General features: G+C 30.8%; 1 protein-coding gene across 1 annotated transcript; it reads left to right on the top strand.

Annotated features, from left to right (window-relative positions):
- The first annotated feature begins 19,343 nt into the window (after positions 1–19,343).
- LOC132948680 (uncharacterized) lies at positions 19,344–19,943 on the top strand. Its single transcript, XM_061019263.1, has one exon. The coding sequence runs from the start codon at positions 19,344–19,346 to the stop codon at positions 19,941–19,943; it is 600 nt and encodes a 199-aa protein (XP_060875246.1).
- The last annotated feature ends 219 nt before the right edge of the window (positions 19,944–20,162 follow it).

The raw sequence follows: 20,162 nt of genomic DNA, 5'->3' as shown, positions 1-20,162 counted from the left end.
ATTTGGTGATTTTTTAGAGCTACAAATTCTCTGCCCTACTTATGAGTTATGAATTAGGAAAATACCCCTATACTATAGAGGTTTTCATAAATTACCTATAAAAGACGCAAGTTCCCAAGTATAATTATTGCATTTAGCACAACATAAATTATATACGTTATAGAAGTAAATAATAGAGTATACATTATAATAATAGTAATTGTGATAATACGTGAAACTAAATCACGCAACTTAATTATTATTGAAATGGTAGTGTATAAATAAGTATATAATATAATATTATGTAGTGTATCGTGTTATGCTTCTTCAGTGGTGTGGCAGTGCAGGTTTGCAGCTTTCACTTGCCTACTCATCGACAGAGAGCGTGTGGGTACATTATATTATATTTTAAGTAAATTGTAATTTTAATCACCTTAATCTACAGCAGCTATCCACGTATAGAAAAATACCAGGTACATTCAGATCGTCCATCGACTATAAAATATATAACACAATTAAATTGTACACATCCAAATGTTTAGGTACTTATTATTATTACACTTCGCTGTGGAGTGTTCGTCGTTTGTATATCGTGTACAACTGCGGGATATAGTTAGTAACTATCTATATACCTAATATTGTAGAACGATGAATTTGAAAGTCTACGGAGTGAACCTTTTTTTTTTTTAGTTCCCTGTTTAAAACCGGTATATTATATTATAACAGTAATTAATAAGCATACTCGTGGATTCGTTTTGGCGAGTCTGTGTACATCGTATAATAATAATATACTATAATATATAGGTACGTTATAACAGGGATGAACTAGGTAACGGTATTCCAACTCAGAGTTCACATTTCGCAGACGTACGAGTATAAATGACGGATAAAAGACGAAGAAGCAATTTTATTTGTCATTAATTATACATTGTACGACTATCAATATTATTCTTAATATACAGGTACTACAGTCTGCATATTAAGCATCATAATGAATAGTGTTGCTCATGGAACACCGCACAATTTCAATGAATGAACCAATAGAGCCGATATTCATGCATATAATATTGTACATGAAATATATTCATTTATCTGCAACGGGTATCCATTTAAAAATGTAAGTTATTTTATCGAAACATAATTCCCTTAGAAGTTCGAATATATGGATTCACATTGATTACATCAAAATTCAAAAACCTAAGATCTAGATTGGGAGAGGGCCAGAGGGGTTACAAAAGTCAACCGAAGATTTTTTTAATATTTTCAAAAGCCAACAAGTATATTTTCAGTCACTTTTTACGGTTCAACAAAGCGATAGTAATATGTTTTTTACAAAATTAACAATACTCGCCTACATGAAATCTCCACTAAAATCATTTACTTGTTAGATTTGATTCCAATTCCAGTGTATGCAATTACTAGCATTTTTCAGTTTTTGGTAGCATATTGAATTATATTTTTCTACACATAATCTAATATGTTATATACGTGGTATTGTTATACATAACTACATTATTAAGTTAAGGGTAAAATCGTATTCAAATATTCCATCAGTATCCCCCCGTATAATAATATGATAATGAACAATGTAATATAATATATATAATAATGTTTTACACAATGTGTGCACCGTGCCACCTCTATATTATGTGTTGTCCTCTTGTCCAACAGAAAACAATTAGGTACTTACTTGCATTTTTGAACAAAATGTATAAAATTCAAAACTCGAATTAATACGTTTTTTCGTCGTAGGTAGTTTTTTTCAGGAAGCCTAACTGTGAGTTACTTTTTTTACGTCTTATCGTGTCCAATATTTGTAATAATATTATTGTATTTACTTATTGTCTTATTTTACAATGTACTTTGTAACCGAATTATAGGATATAGGTTGATCTAAAGTATATTCTTCACCTTTATTTTAAATATATAATATTATGCACCTAAAATGTGCACAACAAGCATAATATGGGATGAGTAAAATATAGATTTTAAATAAGTATACATTATTATAAACGAACACAAAAGTAATTTGAAGAGGTGTTAAGAGGACGTCACACCCGCATGTGTTGTCTCCGTCTTAAATTCACAGCATAGCAAAAACTGTTTTGCGCGGGACAACTTTTATCTTTCTGTGTTTGTAGTAATGGCTCCAAAATGTCTGAAAATATAGGGTAGAAAATTATCTATGCAACAGTGTGCCTATATTTTAGATAACATAAATACAATAAAAGTTATTTGCTTCTAAACATTTCGTTTTTTTGTTTTTTTTTTCATTTGCTTATAAAAAATGATTGGATAGTGCTATTAAAAAAAGCACGCTGTTGCACAGATTAAGTACTTCTTTACATATTCTGAAAATTTGGTAGTTCTACAGCAAATATGGTGCGAGAAAAGTTGTCCCGCGCAAAGCACTTTTTGCTATGTTGTATAATATTTTGTAAGACGGAGACAACAGTACAACACATGTTCTTTTAATAATAATATAGTGTTAGGTTTATTCGAGATTGTTAAACATGTATGTGGCATTGTAGCTATAACTACGACTTGCATAATACCCAATACACGTAAAAAATATTATATTATAGTATAAATATACACAATACGACATATTATAATACATAATATAAAATATTACTATATATTATAAAGTGCAGTGTTATTATCTGTATACACTATACACGTCTAAACGCAGTTCCATTAAAATGCTGCAGGTACCGCACAATAAAGATCTCCTCGAAATATATTAATAAATCAAACGACCATAATAATTACTATTATATTCATAATATTATACCCATACCATTATATTAATATTAGACGGACGTGTGTATAGTATGTTTAAGAAAGTTTTGAGATTATTGAATACGCGGTTTTCGTTGTCATTGTAACGCGCTATATTATTATTATAAAATACGATACGGCGGATGGCTTACGTGACTCTCAAAGACGGAAGGCACACGTATGCCGTGTGGGATAGGTGTAGGAGTGATGACAGAACTGGTTTCTATTTAGGTATATTGTGTGTATAATAATAATATGGTCATGACTCTACGCGTACATAATAATAATTAAAGTATCGCGATTATTATTATTATTATTATTATTATTATTATTTGCACACTCCGACTACGTTTCGAAATTGTTGCCGCCGATCGATGGACGAGACGAACAACGCCGCCGCTCTCCTTTGATAGTTTTCTACACCATGCTGCTGCTGCTGCTGCTGCAGTGCCTGTTCCCGGGGAGAAACGATCGACAGACGAATCACATTAAAATATTATATGTTAATATAATACGTAATTATATGTCATTATACGATAAATTATGGTCTCTATTCTTTTTACAAGTACGTTTTCGCGATCGTCTACCGAAAGAATTGGTTGTCCCGCGCGCTGCACACGCTCTTAAGCGCATCGAGTATCTTTGTCGACACGTGCCGATCGCACGCGGCCGACTACTTTAGGGCGATCGTGAACTCTTCCGATTTCAACGACCCTGGTAAGCTCTTCCTGGTCTACTTCAGTGCTTCCTGAACGGTTTGATATGTAGGTACACTCTTCCGAGTCTCAAAAAGTTACATTTCAAGTCCCACGTGCAGCATAAAACTATATGGATATACAATTACAATAATAATTATAATAGAAAAAATATTATATAAACCAATATTACAATATCTGTAATATCTTTGTTTGTACCTAAGTTTGTTCGTTATAGTTGTTGGGCGAGATACACTTGGGTACCTAATAAGCAAAAAAAAAAATCATTAAATAATACATATAATATATTGTCTATTAATATGAACGGTGAACATTTAAAATAAAGTTAAGGTTAGTCATACGTCATGTTTGTCGTATACAATCCGGAGAGTTTCACCACTGATCGTATTTCACATGTTCATTTCGGATAGCTGATATGTATTTATTATTAGGTACCTACTTATATTATTATATCTATATAATATTGTGTATAGCCGCGACCTGATATTATATAATACGGATTTATTTTGGCACTGACTAAAAGCTTAAAAACAAAATGAATTCTTGAAATCGAGTGGGATATTGTTTGAAACTGAGAGAAAAAAAAATTAAAATTCCACTGACGACTCGAACTTGTGTATATGTGTATACGCCGTGTGTGTGTTCGACGAAGCGCCATAATATGTCCCGCCGACAATGCAGCGCGAGATTAAAGATGTAATATATATCCTGTGTATACGAGTGGTATACACTTCAGCAGTTCCAAAGACCGTTATATATATATATCGCGTTAAGTCGGGACAAAGAAGGAAAAAAAATGCTTTTGACGTGGAAATGACGATTGCGGAAAACTATTATACATTGATGATTACGGCGATACGATCCTTTTTAATAGCGGGTATTGTCTATGCGCTATTTTCTCTCGGTGTTTGTAGTGTATATTTATGGGTTTATATGTATATTGTATATATATATATATATATTATATAGGTTGTACGTGTACTCGTAAAGATACGAACAGACTGTGGCTCCACACTTTTTTGATTAAACCCGGCGAAATGAGCTTTTGTGTGTGGGTGTGTGTGTAATATAGTATCGTTCTCGTGAACTGAAATGCCACAAGTCCAAAAATAATTAAAAAAAACACCATGATATAAAGTTTAAAGCATAAACACGCAGACAATTTACAAAATCATAAATTTGGCTATTTTTTGAGTGGTCACGCCGTATTACTTAAATCCTTGGATATTGACTTGCGATAGAAAACAATATTCTCTATGCATAATATTATTAAATATGAGTCGGTGGTGAAGTCATTAAAAGTTTATATTTATTTTTTGGCCCTTGACATCAAAAATTCAAAATGTTTTCCGACCATAGGGGTCATGTAGTGCACATGGAGTATTATTTTCAAAAATCGCCTGTCACAATAACCTGCGGTTTTTCTCAAAATCGTTTTAGCCTTTAAGTTTATCACATATCAGTAACAAAACAAAGACAAGGTACTTTGGAAATGTGATGATTGATGAATTCTTTTTTCCAAATGACACGAGTTTTAATCGTACTTTGTCGTACTTAAATAAATGTACCTATATACAAAAATATACCACCAAGTACATGTTTAAGTATTAATATTATAATATTAGACTTTTCAGACGTTAACGGTAAAATACTAAGATCGACGCCGCTAGTATAGAAAACGTCGCTCAGGCGTTCAGCGAGTATAGTCATTATATAATATATTTTACAGTAATAGCATTGATTAAAATACTATAAATACTAGAATTTATAATCAATGGTAATAGGTATCGAAACGGAAACGCAAACGTTGGATTACGTAAAGTGTTAATGGATGAAATCGCGTTACGGCGTTCGTTTTGACTCGTTGCACAAGACATATCGACCAAATGTACCAACGGTCGTCGGTGGAAAGCCGTACACAAATCAAGCGAGCTGTTATTTCTGATCAGATAGATAAGCTTAGCTGCAGTTTATAATCATTGCTATCTTAAATAATTAATACAGTTAATTAAACACGGAATACGGATGATTGATTGTATGTAATTTGTATACCGTGGAAAGACAATTAATTTTTGAAACTCACTGAACGTCATTATGTAACTCGTATAAATGATTAAATGTGACTTTTTTAAGAGAGAAAATAAATAAATAATTGAAAAAAATATTTTATTCAAAATAGGAAGGATCGTCAAGTATTTTTGTGATATGAAAATTTTCGATTTAAATCAGCTATTTCCATGTTACACCACACACGTCATATTGGATAAATTTGAAACTTTTACGACATGTTAGAGACTACGCATTATATTGTAAAAAGTTTTTCTTGATCCCGAGTAGCGCATGAATGCTAGTACGTTGGGTTTACAGTGGCTTGCAAAGTTGTTTGTGTTAAGTTTTCTATTTTTATTTTTGATGTTAACTTATTGGAGTAGAAAGAGTGTGTTCCACGGTAAAAATTACGTCCATTTTCCCGGGTCTCCTTCGGCTCCAATTATGGTTTTCTAAAAAATTCATGTGAATTTAATTTCTATATATCCCACTAAATTTCGAAGCGAATGACTGTAGAAACGATATCTCGGTTATCCGCGTAGGAACAATAAATTAATTTTGTCCTAAGCGTTTTTTTGTGCTGAATGACGATCTAATATAATATAATTCATTACTCCTTTCATGACATTTGTCATAAGTATAATATATGAATGTATATTTTATAAGAAAAGGTGTTTCTAACAGTTCGTAGCAATAATAGTAAGAATTGAGAATTATTAATATTATTTTGAAAAAAAGAGACCATTCTTCAAATTACCTATACTAGTAGTAGTGGCTAGTAATAAATTAGTATAGTATTAGTTTTACACACACGGTTTTAAGAAAAAATATTTTAACGAAATATTGATCGTTATTGGCCAAAATTATTTTCAAACCGAACAGTTTTTTGAATGTCATATATTTTATCATTGGTTTTATAATTAAAATAACAATTAATATTATTACAACACCACGTGGATAATTCCTTTCTTTGTGTGGTTGATTTGAGGTACCTCTGTAAATACCTTACCTATGTAAGTTGTAACTACAATTGAATACCTTTTATAGTCCGTTTGTTGGTTACATTGGACTCTAAATAATGCAGTGTGCTATAATAGTTAGAACACAATGCGCATCTATGTAGACGTCTTCAGAATGTCAGATCAAATGAAGATTTTTAGAAGCGTTTAAAAATAATAAAGGTATATATTAAAGTTAATAATATTATATTGTTAAATGTTAATAAATAATAATTCGACAAATGAGTTTCGTTATACGTTTTGACAATCGTTTTGACTTATCTGCAATAGGTTAACAGATGTGGAACTAGATTTCAGGAAGGCAAACCGCAGAAAATGATAATAAAACAGCTGATGTTCCTAAGATTTATTGCTCAATGACGATCGTGAAACACGCTTCTATATTATATTATATTCTATCCCAATACATTTATATTATATTCGTGTGAACAGTTCAACATGCATATAAATACAATAATATTCTTGTAATGCCATTGCCTACCAACAATTTCGGACATCGATATTATTATAAAACGATTTTCAATTAGATTATAATTTATATTATTCTTAAACAGAACCACTATATTATTATGATATTATGTGGTACAATTTTTAATGGAAACTGGCATTTATTCCTGTAAAATCATAGTTCTAACTCTCGAGTAGTACAATACAATACCTTAATTCAATTTACTCAAGTGAGAAGTTACAATAGATATTGTATATAAGTCATTGGTGACGGGCGGGGGTGGGGGAGGAGGAAATACGTTACCGTTGCTTCTCATACAAATTGCTCTGTCTTACCGGTACCTATATATATTTCCCAGTGTTGGGAAAGTTCCTTTTAAAAAGGAACTCGTTCCCGTTCCTCGTTCCTACTGTAAGAAAGGAACTCGTTCCCGTTCCTCTTTCCTGTCCCGAAAAAAGAACGCGTTCCCGTTCCTTTTTAAAAAGGAACGCGTTCCCGTTCCTTCATGTTCCTTTTTTTGCAATTTGAGTGGTGGTCAATGGTGTATTTTGCGAACAATTTTTAAGTCAGAAATAATCGAACTGAGAGAGTTAACCGATTATTTCTGACTTAAAAATTTTTCGCAAAAAACACCATTGACCACCACTGAAATCGGTTAACTCACTCCTTTCTAGGAGCACCGATTTTTAACAAAAATGATTTGTCTTAGATTTTTTTTGTTATAATTCAAAAGTTGTATAGCGTAGACTTGAAACTTTATATATATACATTCATATTGCATAATTGCATAATATTATACATGTATATTACTATAGTAGTATAGTATACAGTGTATAGTGTGTACTATACACGATACACCACACATAGAGACATGCTATAGGTTATAGGCTTATAGCCCATAGGAGTATAGGACATAGTATGATACAACAATCTGTTTTTTTTTTTAATTCAATTTATTTGAAAAAATATTTTTATACTGACATTTTGTTTTGTTTGAGAAGAACTAATTTGGCGCGCGGAACCGGAAACGACCTGGAACACGACACGCAGTCGACCGACGGCGTCGCGGCTCAGTTTTGGCGCGGAAACACACTATATGCGCTTCATAAAATATACTGTGGCACTCAACGTGTTAAAATTTTTTCATTATTTGAGGAACGGAAATTTTCGTTCAAGTTCCTTCAAAATAGGAACTCGTTCCCGTTCCTCGTTCCTATATTTTAAATGGAACGCGTTCCGAGCTTCGTTCCTATAAAAGGAACGCGTTCCAGGAACGCGTTCCTCAAGGAACGCGTTCCTTCCCAACACTGATATTTCCTCTGCAGAACGACTATAATAGTTGTCGCTTTACTCCTTACGAAACGCGTGAAACCTAGGCAATGATATTATACAATATCGCTCGACGCTTATATACCTACGTCACGATGGTTTTTTTTTTTTTTTTAAATCTAAAGTATAAAATATAATAGTATTAACAGTAGGTATAATACTAAATATTATTGCACACGCGTGGACACTTGAATAAAGGTGCACTTGTGCAGAACCATATGCTAATAAGCAAAATAATTAAATTTTAAACATCAAAGCGTGAGTACATCGTATAGCTGGAGTATTTTCTATTATCTTACTTCTTAAAGCTACAAAAGGGATAAAAGGCTCTGATATAATATACGAATAAGTAAAAGCTGTGTTAAATCATAACATTATAATATTATAATAAACATACGTCACCTACTTGTTAGTTGTACCTACATTAATTAATATTGAATATAATATATTGTACCCGCGTGGCTATATATTGTAATATATAGGTACCTAGTACCTACCTATAGTGTTATTATAATAGTGACCTCAATATTCAGCACTCAGGCTGATTACACATGGACAGATTATCGTCAACTACTATAATATTGAAGGTAGAAGTCCCTTTTTTTCGCGAAACCGATTTAAGCATGTGCATGGCTGATAAACTTATATTATGTTCATATATATACATCACTTTTGATTTTTTTTTTTTATTATTATAATACACTACACAACGTCTCACCGTATATTATTATGTTGTCATCTCACTTACACATACGTCGACTATATATTATAATATCCACTGTCTCTCCATTCCACAACATAAAAAACCAATTATTATATTCTATTTTGATTCTACTCAGATAATCGAATGAATATTAAATACATTACTAAATGATTGTGGATCTCCGTAATCATAAGCCAATCATTTTCAAAAATCGCATAATTTGACAATAACAATATTACCTATTCAAGCTGGTAACGCGGATCAATACGATAAGCTCTGTATATTATGTGTGATGGCATCGGGTTCATTGAAAAACACCTTATTTTGCAAACGTCGCTCGCAAATACGATTTACGGCTTCCACTTAACCGGTATATATACGTGAACGTAGAGCTTTCACATAATTACATAGCCGTGTATATACTATATAATATATACCTCAATACTTGTGTGTGTGTGTGTGTGTGTGTATTATTCTTGTGTGCGTTGATGAATTCCCATTTGTCGAAAACAGTTGCTCGGAAACTTTACGCAAAACTGTTAACGCACTTATCAGATCCTCATCCTTGCAGCCACAATCCCACCTAATACACTATCGATTTGACACTTTTTCTGTCTATGGCCCCGTCACGCATATAATATATATATATATATATCATTATGGACACAGGCATAGACGTATTTTATCAGATGGCGTAGAAAATGAGAATCGTATTTTAATTTTAATTTTTTTTTTCACACAATTTACAACACACCGCTGGAACGTTACATAATCATTAGATAATCATAATAAATTAGACTATAATATAGTATTGTATTAAGTTAGACGCATTCAGCGGTAATTAAGGAAAACTCTCAGTTTTATGATGGTATCAATATATAAGGTAATATATTATTGTAGAGTATAAATATGCATATACCATGGATATTGTATGATCATTAAATCATCGCAGTCTGCAAGTGGTAACGAAACGAAAATAAACAATACAAGACAAAAAAAAGTGAAACGATTTGCGTTTGGAATAATATTGCAATTCGATTAGAAGAGCATATCTCCCCTACTACCTCATTAATGATGCAAACAACTAAAAACAAACGGGACTGAAAACGAGGGTATAAAATAGGAGAAGGAAAAAAATTAAAAACGATCCACCATGAGTTCGCAGTATATATACTGGAAATGACACAACAACAATGTACTAAATATTTAAATTCGTATACCCGATTGCTATCGATTTTATTTTCATTTGGTACAGTTTTCCACTAAATGGCCACTCTTTTAAATTTGTAATTCCATATTCTTGAGTGGTTTATTTTTTTTTTTCGAAAACTGTTGTTACATACGAGTATTGTAGGTAGTTAAAGTTGAACATTGAACCAACATATTATTATAATTTTATAATTATAATTATCATCATAATAATAAGTACCATGTTGTTCATATTTTACAGTGTTTTTCAAAGTTAAGTTTATGGGACTAGTGTGGCAAGGGATTATTCCATGAGTATGAATTCTGTTCCACACAATACTCCGATCGTCAGAACTGATAATGCTCATAAATATGATAAAGATATGATGACTTTAATAGTCTTTGCACGTTCGTCTAGGACGATCGTAAAACTATAATATAGTTAAAACTGATAATAATATATTATATATTTCACATACTTCACTTGATGTGAGTGACACTGCGAGCTTAAATTCACAATTTTAATTTGGAATTTTGTACTATATTTCTGGGTAAATTCACATCTGAGCAGCAGCTTCAACTATATTTGACATTATTATAAAATAATATTTATGTAGACATTTTATAATTAATAAACATTTTGGGTTTCACATTTAGTTTCTTACTATAACTTAATTGATTGACTAGACATTCAATACACATTTACAATGGTTTTGAATATAATTATATAAACTACTAAAACATAATTTTGATTAATTAATGTATTTATATTTAATAATAATTTAATAATTAATTATTAAATAATAATAATTATAATATTAGAAAATAAGAACATATTATAATAACATGGCGATTAGTATTACTTAAAAAAATATCAAATTGTTTCTACATTTTTTATTGGAAAATTGTTTAATACAGAAATAATAGTTATAAAATTTAATTTGTTGATATGATTTTTAACCCTTTGAAAGGGACATTTAACATAATATGTCTCTGTTCAAACTTAATTTAATCTTGGCCTAACCTAGCCAGATATTCGAAACTCATTTTACGTTATTATTTATTGCTAAATTATTTACATGAAAATGCATGTTTTGACCGGCTTATTATTTAATTTTTTAACAATCAATTTATTTATATTTTTTAGCACAATAATAAATTGGTAGTAAATAATAACTATGAAGCCATTAAAAAAGAGAGAAATTAATCACATGCGAAAATTATGCTATTATATCGATGCATTCACATTTAAGACTCGTGTAACCCGTAATAATACTATTATAAATACAAGCATATTTTAATACAGCTTATATTCTGTGATGTATCTCGGGAAGTAAAATATAATAATTGTATAATAATTAATTGAGTTAAACCTCATCCTTATCTGATATTTGCTCATAGATCGTAATAGCTTAAAATAAATTGATGAGTTATTCCCTATGACCTCCATTTACCACCATTCAAGCATGTATCATATCTGTATTTAACCAAACGAATAACGATATGTTATAAAATGTTTTGTTAATAATCGTAATAAACAAATATTGCTGTCTACTGTAATTTACCTATACTAAGATATAATTATAATATATTATACAGACTGCAATCATGTGTAATGATTGTAATTATACTGACAATTTACATTCGCATATAAACAACATGGAATGTTATACCAATATTTATTATTTATATTATTATATATTTATATATAAATATAATGTACGTTATTATTATTGAAACGATTAATACCAAACGCCGTAAATTATTATGGGAATGTCGTGTTGTACTATATGAAAATCTATTGGTAATTGTTATTTAAATATTATAGTCAGCTTCCAGTAGGTACCAAAGTCATACATTATTCCCATCATCGAACCACGTGAGTAACGTTATAAGAGACAACCATAGGATAACTGATTGAATGTACGTCGAAAAGAAAACTGTAGAACATTTAACAAACATTTAAATCAAATAAAAACTAGTTCACTAGGTCACAAACAAAATATAATTTTCTTATCGTCGACAATTTTTACCCTTTGCACGTGCATTTTTGCGAATTGTTAATTATACGTTTTAATGCTACATCATAATTGTACAGACAAACACACACACACTCATTATTAATTTATTATTATTATTATACATCTAAACGGTTGAACATCAAAAACGACTATATATTATTTTTCATTCAATCATTATTATTGATAACTTAGGTATGTGCAGATGCTCAAGCTGCCGATAATGAAGTAATGCAATCAAAAGAAATTAGCGTTTCTATAATCTACGTTAAATAGCTTGTAATATATGAAACAGAGGTCAAATTTCAGTTACGAAAACACGTTTAGCGAAAATACCTATAAGACATAAGTATAACAATAATACATGCTCTTTAGTTTTTAAACTATACTTGGGTACTTACAAGAAAAACATTTAATTTATTTTTTAGTCGAATATTTACAACGCTGTGCTTTTACAACGACCGTAGACTTTAATATACATAAACAATAAGAGTATTTTATAATTGTTTTACTAAAGCCATACTTTCAGTAGTATTTCGCGTGTATTTTGGTCGTATTTCTTTTTATTATATTTTAAATTGGACACCGATGTTTAAGTTTTATATACCAAGCCGGCAGTGATTAAAACGATTAGATAGGTATCTTGCAACAATGTGGTTTTTGGGCTCATATTTTCTCCTTTAGAGTAGCTATTTAATTTTATTACCTTCTCTGGAAAACGCTTTGCATTATGATATTGTATTAGAAAAAAAACTTACTTAATGATTTTTTTATACGATAGAAAGCCGTTATATAAGAAGTACCCATTTATTAATAAATCTCAATTATTTATTTGTTATGCTTTATTTATTCATTAATTTTTTTTTTTTTTTGGTCTAGGGGGGCTAGTGGTAATAAGTGTTGGAATTCAGAAAACAGCAATCGCTCAGGCTTTTTAGTTTTTAACAAGACAATATGGTTTATTCACTATAAAATACTAAAAATAAAGAATTATTCTCGACGTAGTATAAGATAAAATATAATAGATATCTCACGAATTGGATGACGTTACATAACTTTTACTATATTCTATTAGGTTGTGTTGTTCTTTTAGACGCAGCACTATAAAATTTGGGGAGAGGGATAACCCACCGTTACTATACTAAGACTTTTTTTGGACTGATAATCATTTTAGACCTGCCTTTTTTTTGGTCAGTCATGGTCGCCCAATTTCTAGATTTTAAATCTTTCATAATCTACGTCTATTAGTATTGAGCACGTCCTTGCTTATAGATCTCTGTTTAGAATTATCATATATATACCGGTGTGCGTCGTTAGTATAATTTATGTATTTAGTTGAACTTTGTACAAGTGTGTAATACCAGCTACTGTGGTGGCCAGTTTTTACTCTTTGGGGATATACGCTCTAATAGAAGATAGGTAACAAAGTACGAATCAGTTGCAGTATAAGAATGACGTGTCGATGTTCATTGTTCAGGTGTGTGGGCTTCACGTTAATACATGCACATTGCACAAGCAACAAGTATATTAACGTTTTTATTGTTGGATCTCCAAAAATAATTAGTTCGTATCCAAGAAATTGTATATGTACAAGTAGAAAGTACGTACTAAGTACTATCATTATTATAATATGATTTAATTGATTTATATGATTATCAATATGACTGCCATAGTAGTGTAGTGATGTTAAATAATTATAATATTATATTATTGTATTCTGTCCTATTATATTATAATTTATAATATTTGTTATTATATTATACCTATCGTAACTATAGATAAGTTAGTTATAAATTGTAATAAGTAATAACTAATAACTCATAACAAATAAAGGTGTAATCGGAAGTAAATTACGCTATATTGCCCACTCAGTTAAATATCTGAGGTGGCACACAGTGAGATGAAACCCATTTCTAGCTTACATAAATGTATAACTCTAAAACTCAATTACCTACATAAGATTGTGCGATAAATAATTAAACTTATCACTGTTAAGGGTGCTGAAACCAAATTTTTTTTAATTTTTTTTTATTTTGCCCCTTATGAAGTGGTATTTTTAAAATTTAAAACAATTATATTTTACATCGATTTATATTTTTTTAATTTATAGTGTAATTGGCTAGGCAATGGCCCTTTAATAGGATTACTATTGATAAGCTGATAACATTTTTGACAAAATCGTCGCATAAGTACAGGATATGTAACAGATAAAACTGACTTTTGGAATAACTTTTTTTCTAATCAATATTTAAAAATTTTTTTTATATATAATTTATAGTCACTTGCGCTACACATATATTATACAAAATATTTTTTTATTTTTAACACTAAAAATTTTAAACTTTAAATTTGATTTAAATTTTTTTGGATATATTCAAAACCGCTAATTTGTAAATCTGATTATAAGAAGAATTTTGATGGTAAAAACATTATATAATTGTGACTTGGTATGGTTTGGTGTCTGGCCTCGGTCACTGATGTGCTCTGAGTGCAAGCACCGATCGGTGCTACTAGTTCCCGGATAGGTGACCACTGTGTTTTTAGTGGCAAATCCTTGGCGCACATATCTAATCTTAGTTAGTTCAGTGTTAATATGTTGGGAAGTATTTAATACGGAAATGTTTTTATATATTATAGGCCTCGGCAGTCGAAATGGTATTTATTCGGTATTCCTTGTATTCACAATAATTATATTATTGTAATTTGTAAACCGTATACACACCATTTTATAGTTATGTTCGATAGACATTAGACATATAAAATTACAATGACTAAACACCAAAAATAAACTAATTCAATATAATTGAAAATATTTGTGTATTACTGTACTTTTACTTGATAAAAATTTTCGATAACGCAATTCATATAATATTTTCTCAACATTAATTTATATTTTATAGATTTGAAGTTCGAAATATTATAATATGAATGTCTTGACAATACCTTAATTATAAAAATGTCTCTGCATAGCAATAGTTTGATTGTAGATAATCAAAATCATTTTGTTTCTATATTAAGTAGCTTTATTATAACAAGATAAATTACACACTGCAGTAATCAAAGTCAAAGTGTAATCAAGTAGTCGTTCGCTTAAAATTTAAGTTTAAATCTTTTAAATCAAAAACTTTCATAAGGTTTTGTACAATGCATATAAATTACATAGACGGTATTATTTTGAAAGTCAAATTTCCAGCAGCTATATACAAAAAAACTTACAACGATTAAAGTTAACTTTTATCCTATTTTAATTAATATTACATTATAGAGTTTCTACTCGTAATAATTTAAGATGACGAACTGTTTTAATTGTAACGTCGCTGATGATAATTAATAAGTAATAACCAATACATAACACTAAACACATTAATATAGGAATTACATATATTTTAGATCATTGCTTTGTTTACTGTGTATAATATTTTTTTTTTAATTACTCCTTGCTAAGACTGGATAATTTATGCTTTTCAAAGAAAATGCACAGTAAAAATATCCACTTCAAAGTTCTTTTAAATATGAACAAGGCCAAAATAAAAATGTCTGAAGTTTTCATATTTTACGCTGCAGAATACGGCGTAAACCTAAACAGTCACTACATTTGTATGGCCACTGGATTTATATTATAATTTATAATTGAAAATTAAATTAAATTCCTAACGATTTGAATATTATTAATATTATTGATTCATTAAAGTGGACTTCAGTTAAGTATTACAATTATTAAGACGACAGGTATTATACAGTTAAAGTAGAGTAAAATCAATATTATTATTTATGATTATAATTTATACAGATACATTATTTTTATTGTTATAATTATTCATGGCCTCTTTTTTTTGTTTCCAAATTTCAATAATGACATAATATTCAATGTTATAAGTATATAATATTTATTTGACTAAAGCGTCGGCTGTGACGCTCGTCAGCGTTGGTTCAAACCTCGGTTCACGGGCGGCATTTTTCTTCGGGCAAGTCACGGTGTCCGGAGAGAAGTGTCGCCATCCTCCGTCCGGGCATGGCAGATACCCACGGGTGTCCACTAAAAAATCTGCCAAAACTACACACACGTGTTACACCTACAGTCCCCTCCCCTAAAAACAAAAAAACAAACAGCTAATGGCTATAGTTGCCGGGCTTCTTAATCAATAAAAAAAAAATATTTATTCATAATAATATTTATATTTTTCACTCTGTTGAAAACAATAAAATTATTTTTGTTGTTTCTTATTTTTCGGATTAACGAGTATAATATTATTATTTATTTCAACTGAATAATGGTTCCTGTGGACCATGAAAAATATTAACCAACATTTGTTTTCTTGTGTTCCAAATGTCAATAAAATATATTGAGATTTTTGGCCACGTCAAAGTATAAGCTTACCGGTGTGGCGTGGCGTGGCGTGGCGTGGCGATCCTTGCCAAATCTGAACGTAGCTTAGATATAAATATATTTAAAAACACGGCTATTTCTTTTGCTGGTAATAAACTAATAATATTATAGCCTATATGTAACATCATGTAATACCTTTTTTTTTTTTTTTTTATAATTTTTATTTACAATCTGTTACAATAAAATGAACAATAAGTAAAATAGATAATAGAATAAGTGGCTTGAGGAAAGGACGGATTTAAGAAGCCTTCCAGTGAAGACACTTTGTCAGCTGTTTATGTACATTTCAATAAGTTAACAATAAAGTTATGAATAGAAATAAAGATTAGGTAGTTAACTAAATAACTAAATTAATAGGTCCCGACACCACCGCCTTTTTAGTCTTTTCCTAGGATTGTCGGGTATGTTTGCCGACGCAAGTCCTTTGATTAGGGGATTATCATGATTTTTAACAGATAAGTTAAATCATCTATAAAAAGTTCTAGCTACATCACAGACGGGTGAGATGGCGAGATCATTATGTAGGGTCTGGTTGGACACGTAGAAAGGTGCTTTAGTTATGGCTCGGAGCGTTTTGGATTGGAAGCGTTGGATACGGTTAGTGTTTGAAATTTTTGCAGAGCCCCATAATTGAATTCCATACGTCCACATTGGTTTAAGATAAAGTTTATATATTAAAAGCTTGGTTGGTAGTTTTATGTGGTTGGAGGTTAGGAGAGAACGGAGAAGACGAAATCGATTGTTTAAGGATAGTAGTTTGCTGTGAAGATGAGGAGACCATGTGAGGCGTTGGTCAATAATTATGCCTAGATAGCGAGTGCTCTGCGAGGTTGGCAAGATTTGCTCATTTAAAATAATAGATGTAATACCTAATCAATAAATATTTAATATTTAAATACTAGCATACCTACTTTAAAAATAAAATTTTTTTCGATTGTTTGTGGTATTACTAAAATGTAGTATTATATAATAATGGGTTTTTAGTCAAGGGCCTATTTGGCCTGAGTTAAACAGTTTTATGAGCGTTGAAGTTCAAACTTTTATGACATTGGATATTCACTCGATTTTACGTGTAGGTAGCGATTTTCTTATTTTACTGTAATTAATAACTATAGACACTTAAAATCTACACCACGTGTTTATTTTATAAATTCCTATACTCGTTTTGAGCTGTTTACGGACTTTATCAATTATCAATTTTTTTAGTTCTTTTTTTCTATAAATATCAATACAATTTTATTTGCTGGGATACAACCGTGAAAATTTAGTAACAGTTTAAAAATACATAGCAGTTTAAAAATATTAAAAATACTTTGGCTCATTTTATTTTTTTATATGTAAGCATTTAAAGTCAAATTTTGACAGAAATTATCAAATTTAAAATAAAAAAACAATTTTGTAATTAAATACGTATAAAATCTTCAACTTTATAGCTAAGGATTGAAAATGTAAAACAAGGTTCTACTTCCACATAAGTAGTTTATTCTGTAACAAAAAAATGTAAAAAAATATAAAAACGCAGTTTTTTATAGTTATTTTATGTTCAAATTTGGACGAAATTACGTACTAAATAACCAAGAATAACGATTTTAGTTATTTTTTTGTAATTGTATAATATTAATTCAACTTACTGGATACCGGCTACTGTATTAATAATAATTAATAACTAATAAGTAATATGTTATTAATATTGTTACCTACTACTAAGAACAATGTAATTATTATAATATAAAATATTCTAGACTGACAAACCATCTCCGCTCAGAATCGTTTTTCGTATTTAATGATATTATATCATTGAATTCATATTAAATACCATCCATTACAGTGAACACATGTAACCTACTGTACAGCAGAGCTACATCCACTTGCACGCTTTTTTTATTTAAATATTTACTGGCCAATGTTGATGACTTTCGTTAGAATGAGTTTCTTTCAATAGAATTATAATATTCTTATTTTTTCATAAAATCCCTTACTAGTTAAATCAAAATTAATTCTACACAACCTCGTTCAGAATGTTCATTCGTCCTTTCCCTAACTCAATAAGATAATCATATATTGATCCAGTATACTTTATTATTCTATGTGTAATTATTAAATAATATAGTTTTAAAGTTATTTTCTCTCAGCTTCTATTAATCGGGACAAACTTAATGACCTGCTGGGACACCGGGACATGCCGTTAAGCCCGGGACGAATAGAAACCCTATCCATTAGCCATTAGGTTATATAATATTGCATACAAATTAAGTAACAATAAAATAAAACAATTTTTTATTAAGATTTATGTATTTTTTAAGTTAATAACAATGATATTATTCCCTAAGTAAAGTTGTAATAAATTACATTTGGCGTGCAAATAAATATTATTGGCATTGTAATATTTGTATACTAATTTAATCATCGAACATTAAATAATTTTGCACTTGTCTATGATGTCTTCTAACATATTTTTTAAAAATATATGTAAAGAATAAAGGATTTAGTTATACACTTATTTTTTGTATTTGTATTTGTATTTAATTGTTACCTATAGCTGGCCACAATATAAACTAGGGAAACTACAAGACTATTATTTATATATTATATGACTGTTATAATAATAATTTGAAATCCGTCATTACATGTTTATCACTCGTTCGCGACAGTCGTAGACATATTAGTAAAAAAAAACCGTTTTTCATTTCTGTTTGTCGTTTAGACTTCGTATATACAAGACAGAGATGGAAGCCAACGTGGGATCTTCAAGATTCACACAGTCGTTTATTTATTCCGACGAGAGTCGTTGCTTCATCGACGCTTTGGACTTGGCCGGTGACCACAGGAACACTACAGTCGGATGTCTGTTACGGCGTGGACTTACCGGTTTCCGGTCGACGCCAGAACTGACAACTGACTCATCCGTGAACAGCCCGGTAGTACAGATCGACCAACCACCAGTGCCGCCTGTTCTTATGACTTCGGGGGCAGATGACCAAATGGATACGCTGAAATGCCTGCAGCAATGTTCTGGTCTTTCCGTGATTGAAGCTTTGGATTTGGCCGTGGATCGCAGGATCACTACAACTGTCGGGATACAGTTACGGCCGCTGCGAGAAAATGCAGTAGTTTTCCGGTCTTCCGCAGAGCTGAGCATTCACTCGCCCATGTACGGACCAGTGAAGTCAGCTGTCCCACTGGTAGCAGCTGAAATTCAGCCAAATCCTGCACGGTCTGATGGTCGCACATCATTATGGAAGAGGTCGAAAAAATTCATGAGGGAATCCATGGTCAACTTTGCACGCAGAATATGCTTCTGCCAAAGTTTTGTTGACCTGGAATGATATCCGCAAAGTTCGACCTCATCCCCTGCCACCGTGATCCCGCCCATGTTACCAGTTACCACTGTTCACCACCGGTCAACCAGTTTTTGGCTTAGGCACGCTTGTACCAGGCCCCCGTCGAAATTTCCTGAATCCGCGACGCCCGTTGTTATTGTCGAACACTTCGTCTGTTTTTGTCCAAGTTCGTCAATGTACGAGTTCGTCGGTCTGACGTTTTTC

This window comes from Metopolophium dirhodum, chromosome 7 (assembly GCF_019925205.1).
Source record: "Metopolophium dirhodum isolate CAU chromosome 7, ASM1992520v1, whole genome shotgun sequence".
NCBI classification, from domain to species: Eukaryota; Metazoa; Arthropoda; class Insecta; order Hemiptera; family Aphididae; genus Metopolophium; species Metopolophium dirhodum.
Note: the sequence above shows the minus strand (reverse complement) of the source record. Positions and strands in the feature narration are given on the sequence as shown.